Raw genomic sequence first — 12,334 nt, forward strand, 5'->3', positions numbered from 1 at the left:
TTATCTGCAAAATGAGAATATTTTACAAGACGATTTCTCATTTCCAGATTTAACATTGGAATTTTTTTCTAAGTTTTCGCTAAGATCTCTCCTCCTGCTAGATAACAAGTGGGCTGGGATTGTGTCTTCTTTATCTGAATAGCCCAGTGTTCTGCACATCTGCAACAAAATCAATCCTAAAAAATGCCTGTAGTTATCGGTGCTGCTGTTCAATAAACTATGGAGATCGATTAAAATGGTCCTCTCCACGTTCACAAGCAGCACACTTGTCAGCCAGCTACTGATATGCATGTTGATAGACACAAAGGGAGTATGCAGGTGAGCAGGCTGGATGAACACCAAGGCTTCAGTGCTACCTCCCAGGTGGAAAAGATAACATAATAAATAAGCATCGACAAACCTGATCAATAGAAATAATTGAATCATTTGAGTTGAAACCTTAATCTCTTAAGTAATTTGCGTGTGCATGTGCGTGCGTGTGTGTGTGTGTGTGTGTGTGTGTGTTTAGCTGCCAGCAATGTACAGGTTTTGATACAGAACCTGCTAAAATCCTAGAACCACATTTTCTAACTCTGTGACTGGAGTCATGTTTATTTATAAACAGTGAAATGTTAATGCTTGCCTTCTAGGGCTTTAATGAGAAATAAATTACTTCAAGATAAGCTGTTGAGTTCAGTACTTAGTGACACCACTGTTTGCAGCCTCATCCCCATTTTCTAACAAAGGTAACTCAGCTTTCCTTTGGGAATTTCAACCTTCTCAATCTCACGCAGCCTTGATGGGACTCACAATGAAGAGGCCCAGGACTTCCCGGGTAAGAGGACATGTGTCCTAAGACAGGAGCCCCCATAAAAACTTTCTTAAACAGAGCCATGAGAAGGAAAAAAAGTGGTCAATGTTTCATCCTCTGTCACATTCATAAGAGACTGTCCGCACATTCTTGCTACTCATATTTATAGAGAAACCTTCCTCCTCTCTTTTCTAAAGACTGGCTGTTCAACTTTCCCTTTAATCCTGTGAGAAATTCACATGTAATTTAGATTAAAATAATATGTACAAATATAGGCATGTATACAAGCCACTAAAAATACACAGTGAATTATTCAAACACCCAACTTGTGCTCAGACTAGTCACACCACACACTGTAATATCTGATACTATCTTATCACCTTTCATTGGAGGGAATACCAAAGGAGTCTGCTGGTAAGTATCATTATGATCCTTGAACATAAATACCACTCTAGTTCTGTATCTGGATTGTTAGAAATGCCAAAAATGATCCCCAGGACTTTTTCTCTTAAGTTGGGGTATAGTTGCTTTACAATATTATGCCCATCTGCTGTACAATGAAATGTATATGTGTATCCCTCTTCCTCTTGGACCCCCCTCCCACCCACTCATCATCCCACCCATCCAGGTCATCACAGAGGGCTGAGCTGAGCTGAGCTGTACAGCAGCATCCCCCTAGCTATCTATTTTACACATGTTAGTGCACACATGTCAATCCCCATCTCCCCATTCATGCCCCTGCCCTGTCATCCATTACTCCGTAATCACGCTTCTTTGCATCTGATCTTTATAATATCATGTTTCAATTCACTGGCTAGTTTAGGCAGAGGGATTTGGGGCTTGCTGAACTGCCTGCGCAGTAAGTGTGCTCATTTCATAATATAGCATTAGACTCTAAGAATATAGCTACCTAAAACATGGACTTCCCAGGTGGGCCAGTGGTAAAGAATCCACCTGCCAATGCAAGGAGACACAGGTTCGATCCCTGGGTTGGGAAGATCCCCTGGAGAAGGGAATGGCAACCCACTCCAGTATTCTTGCCTGGAGAATCCTAGGGACAGAGGAGCCTGGTGGGTGGTCCTAAAGACTCAGGAATAACTGAGCACACACACAAATGCATACCTCAAACACAAACAGACCTTACATAATATTTTTGGCTTGTCCAAATCCTGCCACCCCTCAAAGTCCAGCTTAGGGTATCAATCCTTCAAATGAGGTCTCATGTCCAGTGAACTTGGAGTGATTAGTATTTTTCTCACAATTTGCCCTATGAGAGCTCTGGCACTTTCCCCACCATGTACTGTTTAACTTCTATGGAATCTTATTTCTTCAACCAGATTGTAAGTTCCTTGAGGTCAGAGGAAATGTTTTATTCATCAGTTTTTTTCTGTATTTTTCCATGTCATGCACAAAGCAGGTTCTTAATCAATGTATGTGATTCATTGATCAGTCTGTGAATGCTGACATGAAGAATTAATAGTCCTCTAGAGACTACACTGCTCTTACAGTTTTTCCCATCTTACTGATGAGAAACACAGAAGCAAAGCTTTTACTATTCCGAAAAATGATCAGAATCAGCAGAACACAAATCAGTCTTTCCAAGTTCAGTAGATAAAGCCTGATATTTGGTACTTGGGGTCAAAATTTACAAGAAATGGTAAGACACTACATAAAAAAAAAAAGTTAGAAACATTCTGGCCCTCAATTACCCACTTTTGTTTTCAAAATTTCTCTTTTTTTCCTAAGTAATCTCAATCACCTAATATCCAGTTCTGGCTTTCAGTTTTCATATCAGGAAAGAGAAACAAAGTATGCATGCAATGGTGGGCCAGGTAAGCCCTCTGGATGGTGTGCAAGCAGTAACAGACGTACCAATTCACAAAGCTGTTGTACTCTAGCCAATCACTGGGCTCTGGGTTGATTTAGTTTTCCACCCTGTTGTTATTATACTTCTAAACAGTTAGAATGGTAAGGTTTCAGTAGTAACATAGATGCCCTGATATTCTTTTAAGGAAAGGGCAGATGTGCAGAGCTTTAAGTTGCTACATTAGTGGAGTAGTAAAAAAAAAAAAAAAAAAAATGCTGGGTAAGGCATGGATCATATGGGAAGAAGACCTCCATTTACCTTGCTGGAGGCAAGTGAATGCATTTCTTTTTAGAATTCTAATTTCTTGCCCCATATATCAGAAAATATTCCAAACACAAACAGCATATGCTAGATTTAAGTATCATGCTGCAAAGAATGTCAATGAATTCAAACACTAATTATCCACTCTCCCATACTCTTTTAAAATTCAAATATTATCTGGCCTAATGTTAAACAATTATGAGGAAACAAATCCTGCTTTCCCATTCCTCCGAGAACTACAATATCTCTAAAGGTACAGGAGCACAAAGTTCATAACTGTAAGAGTCTTCAGCTTCCATCTCAACCTGGAGATTCACTTTTCCTAGGATCTCAGCAGACTGTGGAATCTACTCGTCCACTGACATGTGCAGAAGGGCTTATATTTTGATAGTTACTTGAGCGCCCAATGCAAATACATGTTTATGTCCATTAAACAACTATGCAATATTTACTATAATATCTTGGAAAATATATGAATACAACACAATCTTCAGTAGATTGCCAATATATTTCCTTGTAAAATATGTCTCCCTTCATTGACTTTACTTACCTTGAAATAAAAATGGCATGAAAACAATAAACTATAATAATAGTAATGTACAGGGATAATACTTCCTAATATTGCAGTAATGATTGACAGTTTAAAAGCATCAGTTACTTTCCCTTTCTCCCTTAATGTTCAAAATATTTGGGGTAGGGCAAGGACTGAAAGTGCTGCTTTTCCTTTTTATTGGGTTATATGGAAATATCCCCTAAAGGCACTCAGCAAACAGCAGAAGAAAACCAATTTTCTAGAGAATATTATTTCTGGAAGTTCCCCTCAACTCACTGAACTACACAATGAGGAGACTGGCCTCTTAAAGACTATCATAAACGGACCAGGAAAGAGAAATATGTGAGAGAGAAGTCCAGAAACAAATAAGCTATGAGTGATTGTGCTGACCTTATTAAAAAAAAAAAAAAGAGAGAGAGTAAGGCAACGCAATGTTGCAAGAATATGAGCATAAACCTAAGTCAAATTATTTTTCAAAAAGCAAAAGATATATTCACAGGCACACACAAAATAACATTTAATTCAACTTTGAACAAAATGCTTATTTGTGAGATTTAGAGATTAGAAAAGGATGTAAGAAGCACTGACCTGAACTTTCAGGATCACCTTTATTAGTTTTAAGAACTAAAAATGAGGTAAAAATACAGTGCTGGCGAGCTGATGGAGGACACAGAAGCCTTTACCTCCAAATTCAGCAGAGTTCACCCTTTGGCCTTTTCTTTCTCTGTGTCCCAGGGAACAGACATGGCATTCATTTCATCTCTAACTCAAGTCACTACCCACTTGGTCCTACTCTCCTTTCTCCTTCCCCAAATTATTATATAATACTGCGTTTTTTCAAATAAAATATTATTAAGAGTGAAATACTTACTCTGAAAGGCTCTAACAGAATGATACACAAGGAAATGGATAAAGAAAAAAATTATAAAATACCAGTAAACCAAAATTTTCTTAAATCCTCTCACTAGCTTAAGTAGTGAATTATCATGTATATTACTGTGTCTATTTTTCCAATCCTCAATTTCATGAAAGCCTTCTCTCTTTCTCCCCATTAAATTGAGTGGTTTAAGCAGAAGTCAGGCTCTCCTGAGCACCTCATCTATGACTACGATTGTACTGTGGTTGTTTGCTCATAGGGGAAGAAGAGTAGTATGCCACTAGTGTTGTGATGCTATAACAAAGCCCAGATTCACGTCTGTGCACATTAAGAGGACTTAGTGGATGAAGCTGAACTTATGTCAGGGAACTTTCTGACAATACAGGCTGGACTTTTACAGGGAAGAGACAGCTTATTCCATCTGAGTGCATCTGGAACCCATAAATATTCTAGTGTACAGAAGGTTATATTCTTAGAAATGGTTTATGATCACTGTGTTAAAAATAATACAGCTACTACATAGCCTGAATTTGTTATATAGACAGAGAAGAAATGAGTATGACTTAACTTTTGAAATAAGTTATACAATTCTTTACTAGACTATGATATTCATGTCAAACAAAAGGAAAAGAGAGCACTAATTACATATAACCTCTCTCTCTATATATGCTGATTATTATTTGTATATAAATGATAAATTGATATTTAATATCATTAAATGTGTGTAATAATTTACTTATATAAATAATAAGCCTAAACCTATTATTTTAGGGAGACAGAGGATTATGAGCTCTTCTTAACTAAAAATCATTGTCTAATGTGTAGATGTTTTTCATGACACTCTGCAGTCAATGTCCAGACTTCGTTCATAAGTTACCTCAAGAGCACTTAGCATTATTAAATATCAGTTACACCAGAAGTTCAGTCGATGGTTAGTTGAACATATCTCAATATAAAGCCTTCACTACTTTTTGTGAAATGTTAAAGTACAAGTCGCTCAGTTGTGTCTGCCTCTTTGGGGCCCCATGGACTATATAGTCCATAGAATTCTCCAGGCCAGAATATTGGAGTGGGTAGCCTTTCCCTTCTCCAGGGGATTTTCCCAACTCAGGGACTAAACCCAGGTCTCCCGCATTACAGGTGGATTTTTTACCAGGTGAGCCACAATGGAAGCCCAAGAATACCAGAGTGGGTAGCCTATCCCTTCTCCAGGGGATCTCCCCGACCCAAGAATTGAACCGGGGTCTCTGCCATTGCAGGTGGATTCTTTACCAGCTGAGCTACCAAGGAAGCCCACTTTATAGATTTTATAATCAAAATCCAAATCATGAAATAAAAATGTGTTATGAACCCAAATTAAGACATGAAATACAATCTAATTTCTAGTATATTCTATATAATCACTTAGATATTAAATATTTACTTGAAAAAAACATACTTTATCATATGTATACATATGAACACATGCATATACAAAAATATGTATGTAGCTCTTAGATTGTAAGACTATAGGTAAAAAGTGTGAACTGTAATGCTGTGATATTTTGGAACGCTTACATATCATTATTTGGTTAGTCCCACAGAGTTGGTTATAACAATGTTTCTACTCTCTATACAGGCCTATTGAAAGAACATTTTAAAATAGTCCTTGTATATAAATAAGGTATTATTTTATTTTTATTAAGTAGATTAGACTAACAAACACATACTATCCATACAGACCAATATAAAAAAGGATCTGTTGAGAAATTAATCCCCAATTTACATTGTTTATAAACTGAGTTTTCTAACATAAACATTTATCCTGCAATGAGGACACGCATCACTTTCTCTTTGATCACAGTTTGTGCTGAAAAAGTGCTCAGAATAATGGGCTGAAGAGCAACATCAGCTCTGCATGTGGATGACAATGGTGCCTAAAGATACAGTATTGCAGGACTTCCCTGGTGGTCCAGAGGCTAAGACACCATGCTCCCACTGCAGGAGGCTCAAGTTCGATCCCTGGTCAGAGAACTAGATCCCACATGCTGCAACTAAAAGATCCCGCACACTGCAACTGAAGATCCCACATACCGCAACTAAGACCCGCCAGAGGCAAACAAATAAATGTTAAAAAAAAAAAAAAAAAAAAAGATACAACATTGCCACACAATAATGGCCTTGGATAATCAGGTGACATATTTTGGAATTAGTAAAATGTTGAGGGGTTCTGATCCTGTTTCACTTCTGTCATGATGGCTCAATACGTATATATAACTGGTTTCTATTTGCTATAACCGCAAAGCTTCCCCAGCGGCTCAGTGGTAAAGAATCTGCCTCCAATGCAGGAGCCACAGGGAATGTGGCTTCAATCCCCGGGCTGGGAAGATCCCCTGAAGGAGGGCCTGGCAACCTGCTCCACTATTCTTGCCTGGAGAATGCTATGGACAGAGTAGCCTGGCTGGCTATAGTCCATAGGATCGCTAAGAGTGAACCAGACACAATAGAAAGCAGCTGAGCACTCACGATCCCAAAGCATCATAATGTAGAGACATACATGAGTTGTCAACAAGAGCACAATGTTACAGAAATATTGAAAAGGACAGCAATGAGCTCTTACCTCACTGGGCTGTTGGAAGAATCTGGGTCATGAGCTGCTACGGTGCCAATAATATTCCCAACTTGGGTGGCTTCCGACACCTCCATGGGGTAAAGGGGTGCAGAAAACACAGGGGGCTCGTCCACGTCTTCCACGATTATCTTCACGGTTGTTGTGTCGCTGAAGGGCCCCAAGCTCAGAAAGCGGGGGTCAGCATCTTTGTTTGCAGCTTCTATCCGTAGCGTGTAACTTGTTTTGGCTTCAAAATCCAAGTCCTGTAAAGAAAGTTGTTAGGAAAATTAAATTGCCCATTAAATACTCAGAAAAGCAGAGCCTTTTCACGTATGCATGTCAATAAGCACAGTACGGACTCTACCAGGAAAATGTACCATCGGCATTCAAAAACAATAAATAATAATGCCAATCAGAGTCCTTGTGGCTTTCTGGCTCACAGACAATGGTAAGTGCTTTTGAGCTAACTTAATCCACTCTGTGTAGTACACTGCATAAGTAAATGCAGGTCTTTAGAATATTACTGGAACAATAACTGATATGATATAAAAACCTTTTCCAGCAGGGACCTCCAGGTAGTATTCATCAACCATGTAATTTCACTGTACTATCCAGGAGTGCATGTTGAAAAGGGGGAAAAGATAACTTTCAGTTGAATTTCTCATTTACAAGGTCATTTTCATTGATTTAGGGGACTCCTTTACAATCCTAAGACTTCCCAGGTGGCGCTAGTGGTAAAGATCCCGCCTTCAGTGAAGGAGATATAAGAGATGTGTGTTCAATCCCTGGGTCGGGAAGATCCTCTGGAGGAGGGCATGGTGGGAACCACTCCAGTATTCTTGCCTGGAGGATCCCAGGGACAGAGGAGCCTGTACGGTCCACAGGGTTGCAAAGAGTCAGACAAGACTGAGGCGGCTTAGCACATACACTTACCGTCCTAAACTTTCAAGTGTTCCGAATGCAGCGGAAGCAGAAGTGGCATACTGTAGTTATACAGCCAGAAAACATAGCTGATTCTTACTTTTTTAACTTTTTTATTTTGTACTCGGGTACACCAATTAACAATGTTGTGACAGTTTCAGTTGGAAGGACTCAGCCATACGTGTACCTGTATCCATTCTCCCCTACACTCGTCTCCCATCCAGGCTGCAAAGTAACAGAGTACAGTTCCGTGTGCTATACACTTGGTCCCTATTGGTGATCCATTTTAAATATACAAGTGTGTACAGAGCGGATTCTTCTTGATGGAGCACCCATTGTTTCTTCCCTCAATATTCCACCATCACTATACACAGTCTCTATTAAATGGTTGACAGTTACAATCTCTCTTCTACAATGTTTCAACAGGATTAACATGCCAACATTTTTCTCAGATACAGTGACCCAAGTCAGACCATATGGTAGCTTTAAAAATGTTTTAAGGGCAGTTAAGTGTACTTGTAAAGCACCATCTGTGAAAAAAAAAAAAGAATCATATGCCCGACATGTGGAAGCTGTCTGTGATAATAGTGTGCTTCCCTTCCTTTGAGAGGTATAGAGAGCTCCAGCTTGTTGGGACTTTCGATCTATCTCGTCACTGAAACACTGTCCCAAAATAACTGTTACATTTAATGCTATAAAAGCAAAAATTTTAGAAAGAAAGCAACAGAAATCGCAGCACATATATAAAATAATGTACTGTAAAGCAACTATACCCCAAATTGAGGAAAAAATCCACAAACCTTAAAAAAACCAATATATTTGTCATTTTACATGTTATTTAATTTTAAAAAGCAGTGAGAAAAATTAGCTAAATGTATTGCTGTGGAACTATAGTCTAAATTCATAGTCATGTGTATGGGCATATGTGTGCATACACTTACAGGTATGTATACATTCCAATTCATTCCAGAAGGATATGAGGCTAATTAAAGTGATGGCAATATATAACTATAAAATATATATACACTTAATAACACACTCTATGTATATGTGTATATGCTATATGAGACATAAAAATTTATATACCACTTACATAAAATATATTAACACATACATACCTTAAACCAATACAAAAAATAGGTTTATAATATCTAGGCCAGATAGCATTTATTGAATTTTCTGCTTAACATCTGTCTCATCTAGTAGACTGTAAATTCCAGACTGTTTTTTTCAGCACTAGCATACTTAGTGCCTATTCAGAATTTGATACATTGAAAAGCGTTGATAAATTCTTAATGAATTAGAAAAAGACACAATCCAGATATCCAGACCTCAAGAGCCTTGAAAATGAACTGAATCTTTGCGCCAGAGAACCCAGAAGGTTGAAGTGCAAGATGGGGGGAAGAAATAGCCAGGTATATTGTTTTTCTTGACCAGAAAAACTTCATATAATTACTATGGGAAACCCAAACTCTAATTCTTCTCTGAGGTTTCACATGACAATGCTGGGACCTCCTCGGTGGCTCAGTGGTGAAGAATCTGCCTGCCCATCCAGGAAGAACGGGTTCGATCTCTGATCTGGTAAGATCCCACGTGCCACGGAGCACTGAAACCATTTTTTGAGGCTACCATTTTTTTGGTCTATTCTCCAAAAATATTTCTAGCCCAATGGTTGTCAGCCAAACGTGAGAATCAAAACCACTCAGAGAACTTCCTAATACATTCCTGGCCCCTTCCAAGATTTTGATTCAGCAGATCCAGAATGAGTCACAAACATATGTATTTTTAAAAGGTTCTTCAGGTCATTGTGATGCAAATACTCTTCTAAGAAACTTGATGGTTCGGTGGTGGTTTAATTGCTAAGTCGTGTCCAACTCTTGCAAACCCATGGATTGTAACCTGCCAGGTTCCTCTGTCCATGGGATTTTCCAGGCAAGAATACTGTGAAGTGGGTTGCATTTCCTTCTCCAGGGGAGCTTCCTGACCCAGGAATCGAACCCGGGTCTCCTGTACTGCAGGCAGATTCTTGACCGACTGAGATATGACGGAAGCCCAAGCAACTCGACTTCCTCATTAAAATTTTCTTGGGCCCATACATGCAATCCAATATTTAATTTGGGTTCTGCTAAAAATAAAACAAAGCATTCTTATCTACCCAAATACATTTACTTAAGACACTCTCAACGTACACATAGCTTAGATATGAACCTATTCAACTTGTTCTTACATTCCGTACAAAACTGGTAAGTTACGAGAAAAATCTTATTTTTTATATATTCTGTGACTATGTAAGACAAGACGAGGTTAGGAAAAAAAAAAAAAAAAAACAAGAAAGAAAAAAGCCTGTTTACCATCTGCTTTTCAATCACTTCAAAACCACAACTTTTAAGATATTCATGCAGGTTTACCAAAAGGGACAGCAAGTCTTTCTGTATTCAAGGAAAAGTTTGACTGACTCATGAAAGAATAATTTAACATTTCCTGCACAAATGAATGCAATTATTTTATGGCAACTTTTTTTTTTTTTTTTAATGTGTCTAAAAGGCAACAAGATGCAGTAAAGACATCTGGATGCTGCCAAGTCATAAAGAAACACAGGATCACGCATGAAGATTGGCTGCCTAAAAGCTATTATGAAAATAGAACCATAAAAGAATTCTTATGAGAGCCCATGAATCAAGATTCCAGACAGAAGGAATTGACACAAAGAATGATTTTCAGAGCAAATCACAATAAGCCAGTTTTCAAAGAGGGGTGTGGTGTGATAGATGGCAAATTGAAGAAATGACTTTTGCAGTAAAATGTTAATTCCTGCTTTGTCCTTCTGATTGATTTGTGCATAAGCAATATATCCCATAACTATTAGACTTTGCCAACAAAGGTCCATCTAGTCAAAGCTATGGTTTTTCCAGTAGTCACGTATGGATGTGTGAGTTGGACTATAAAGAAAGCTGAGTGCCAAAGAATTGATGCTTCTGAACTGTGGTGTTGGAGAAGACTCTTGGACTGCAAGATCAAACCAGTCCATCCTAAAGGAAATCAGTCCTGAATATTCTTTAGAAGGACTGATACTGAAGCTGAAATTCCAATACTTCAGTTACCTGATGCGAAGAACTGACTCATTTGAAAAGACTCTGATGCTGGGAAAGATTGAAGGCAGGAGAAGGGGATGACAGAGGATGAGATGGTTGGATGGTATCACAGACTCGATGGACAGGAGTTTGAGTAAGCTCCAGGAGTTGGTGATGGGCAGGGAAGCAGGAGCCTGGCATGCTGCAGTCCATGGGGTCACAAAGAATGAGACACAACTGAGCAACTGATTAAACTTCATGAGCAAAGCTATACTTGGGGAATGAAAATTAAAATAATAACCAGGGAAAGAAGAGGAAAGGGAAGGAGATAAAGGTACTGTTTAAACACAGTCTATTCAATATTTGAAACTACATACCACGGGAGACTAGATATATTTGGAAATTTGACCAAAACACTGTTCAAGCTGCAGCCCAAAAGAGCAAGAAATACGAAGGATTCCTAAGAATCTGAACTCAAAATTCCATCACTTAGACCCAAATAAGCAATGCCATACAAAGGTTGCTTTATCTGTCAAGTGTCATCTATGTCAGAGACACTGAAAGAGAAAGCTGCTTGCTGGCCATGCTGCTGCTAAGTCACTTCTGTCGTGTCCGACTCTGTGCGACCCCATAGACAGCAGCCCACCAGGCTCCCCTGTCCCTGGGATTCTCCAGGCAAGGACACTGGAGTGGGCTGCCATTGAAACAGCAGTGTGTAAATTTATTGCCATCAAAAGATGATGAACTTTGGGATGAAAAAGCAAGCGTAATAAAGACAGTGGTCAGCAACCTTTTCCTGTAAAGACCAGACAGTAAATAATTAGACTTTGCAGGCACTAAGCTTCTCTGCCACATGAAAATGAACTAGCTTGGCTGTGTGCCAGTAACACTTCAATTACAGGCACTGAAATCTGAATTCTATGTAACTTTCACATTTCATGCAACATTCCTTTTTCTTTTGATTCTTTTTTCCAGTCATTTGAAAACATAAAACTATCCTTACCTCTTGAATTGTCTAGAACCAAGCAGGCAACTGTTTGCCAATCCCTGGTCTACGAAGCCCCAAATAAGCTTCTCTCTCCAGACTAGAGGTTCACACCTCTTCCTCCCACCCTTTTTACTCCAAGTAAAAGGAATTATTCACTATATACAGTGCACTTGGTACGTTTCCAGTGTGTATCATCTGCTGTTCTCTCCTGCTCATGGAACTCTGTCTGCCATTTCTCTTATGGGAAACTTTTGGATGTTGTGTGTGTGTGTTTGTCTGTGTGTGTCTATGTGTACTATAGCCTGTAGCCCTCCAGGCTCCTCTGCCCATGGAATTTTCCAAGCAAGAGCGCTAGATGGCTGGATGGAGTAGGGTGCCATTTCCAACTCCATGGGATCTTCCCAACCTAAGGATCA

General features: G+C 39.0%; 1 protein-coding gene across 1 annotated transcript in view; it reads right to left on the minus strand.

Moving 5' to 3' along the window:
- CDH7 (cadherin 7) overlaps window positions 1-12,334 on the minus strand; it is a 126,710-nt gene that overhangs the window by 26,994 nt on the left and 87,382 nt on the right. The window contains exon 6 of the mRNA XM_068993594.1: window positions 6,948-7,201. Coding sequence (XP_068849695.1) covers window positions 6,948-7,201 — 254 coding nt within the window. The remainder of the gene's footprint in view (window positions 1-6,947; window positions 7,202-12,334) is intronic.

This window comes from Capricornis sumatraensis, chromosome 21 (genome assembly GCF_032405125.1).
Source record: "Capricornis sumatraensis isolate serow.1 chromosome 21, serow.2, whole genome shotgun sequence".
Lineage (NCBI taxonomy): Eukaryota > Metazoa > Chordata > Mammalia > Artiodactyla > Bovidae > Capricornis > Capricornis sumatraensis.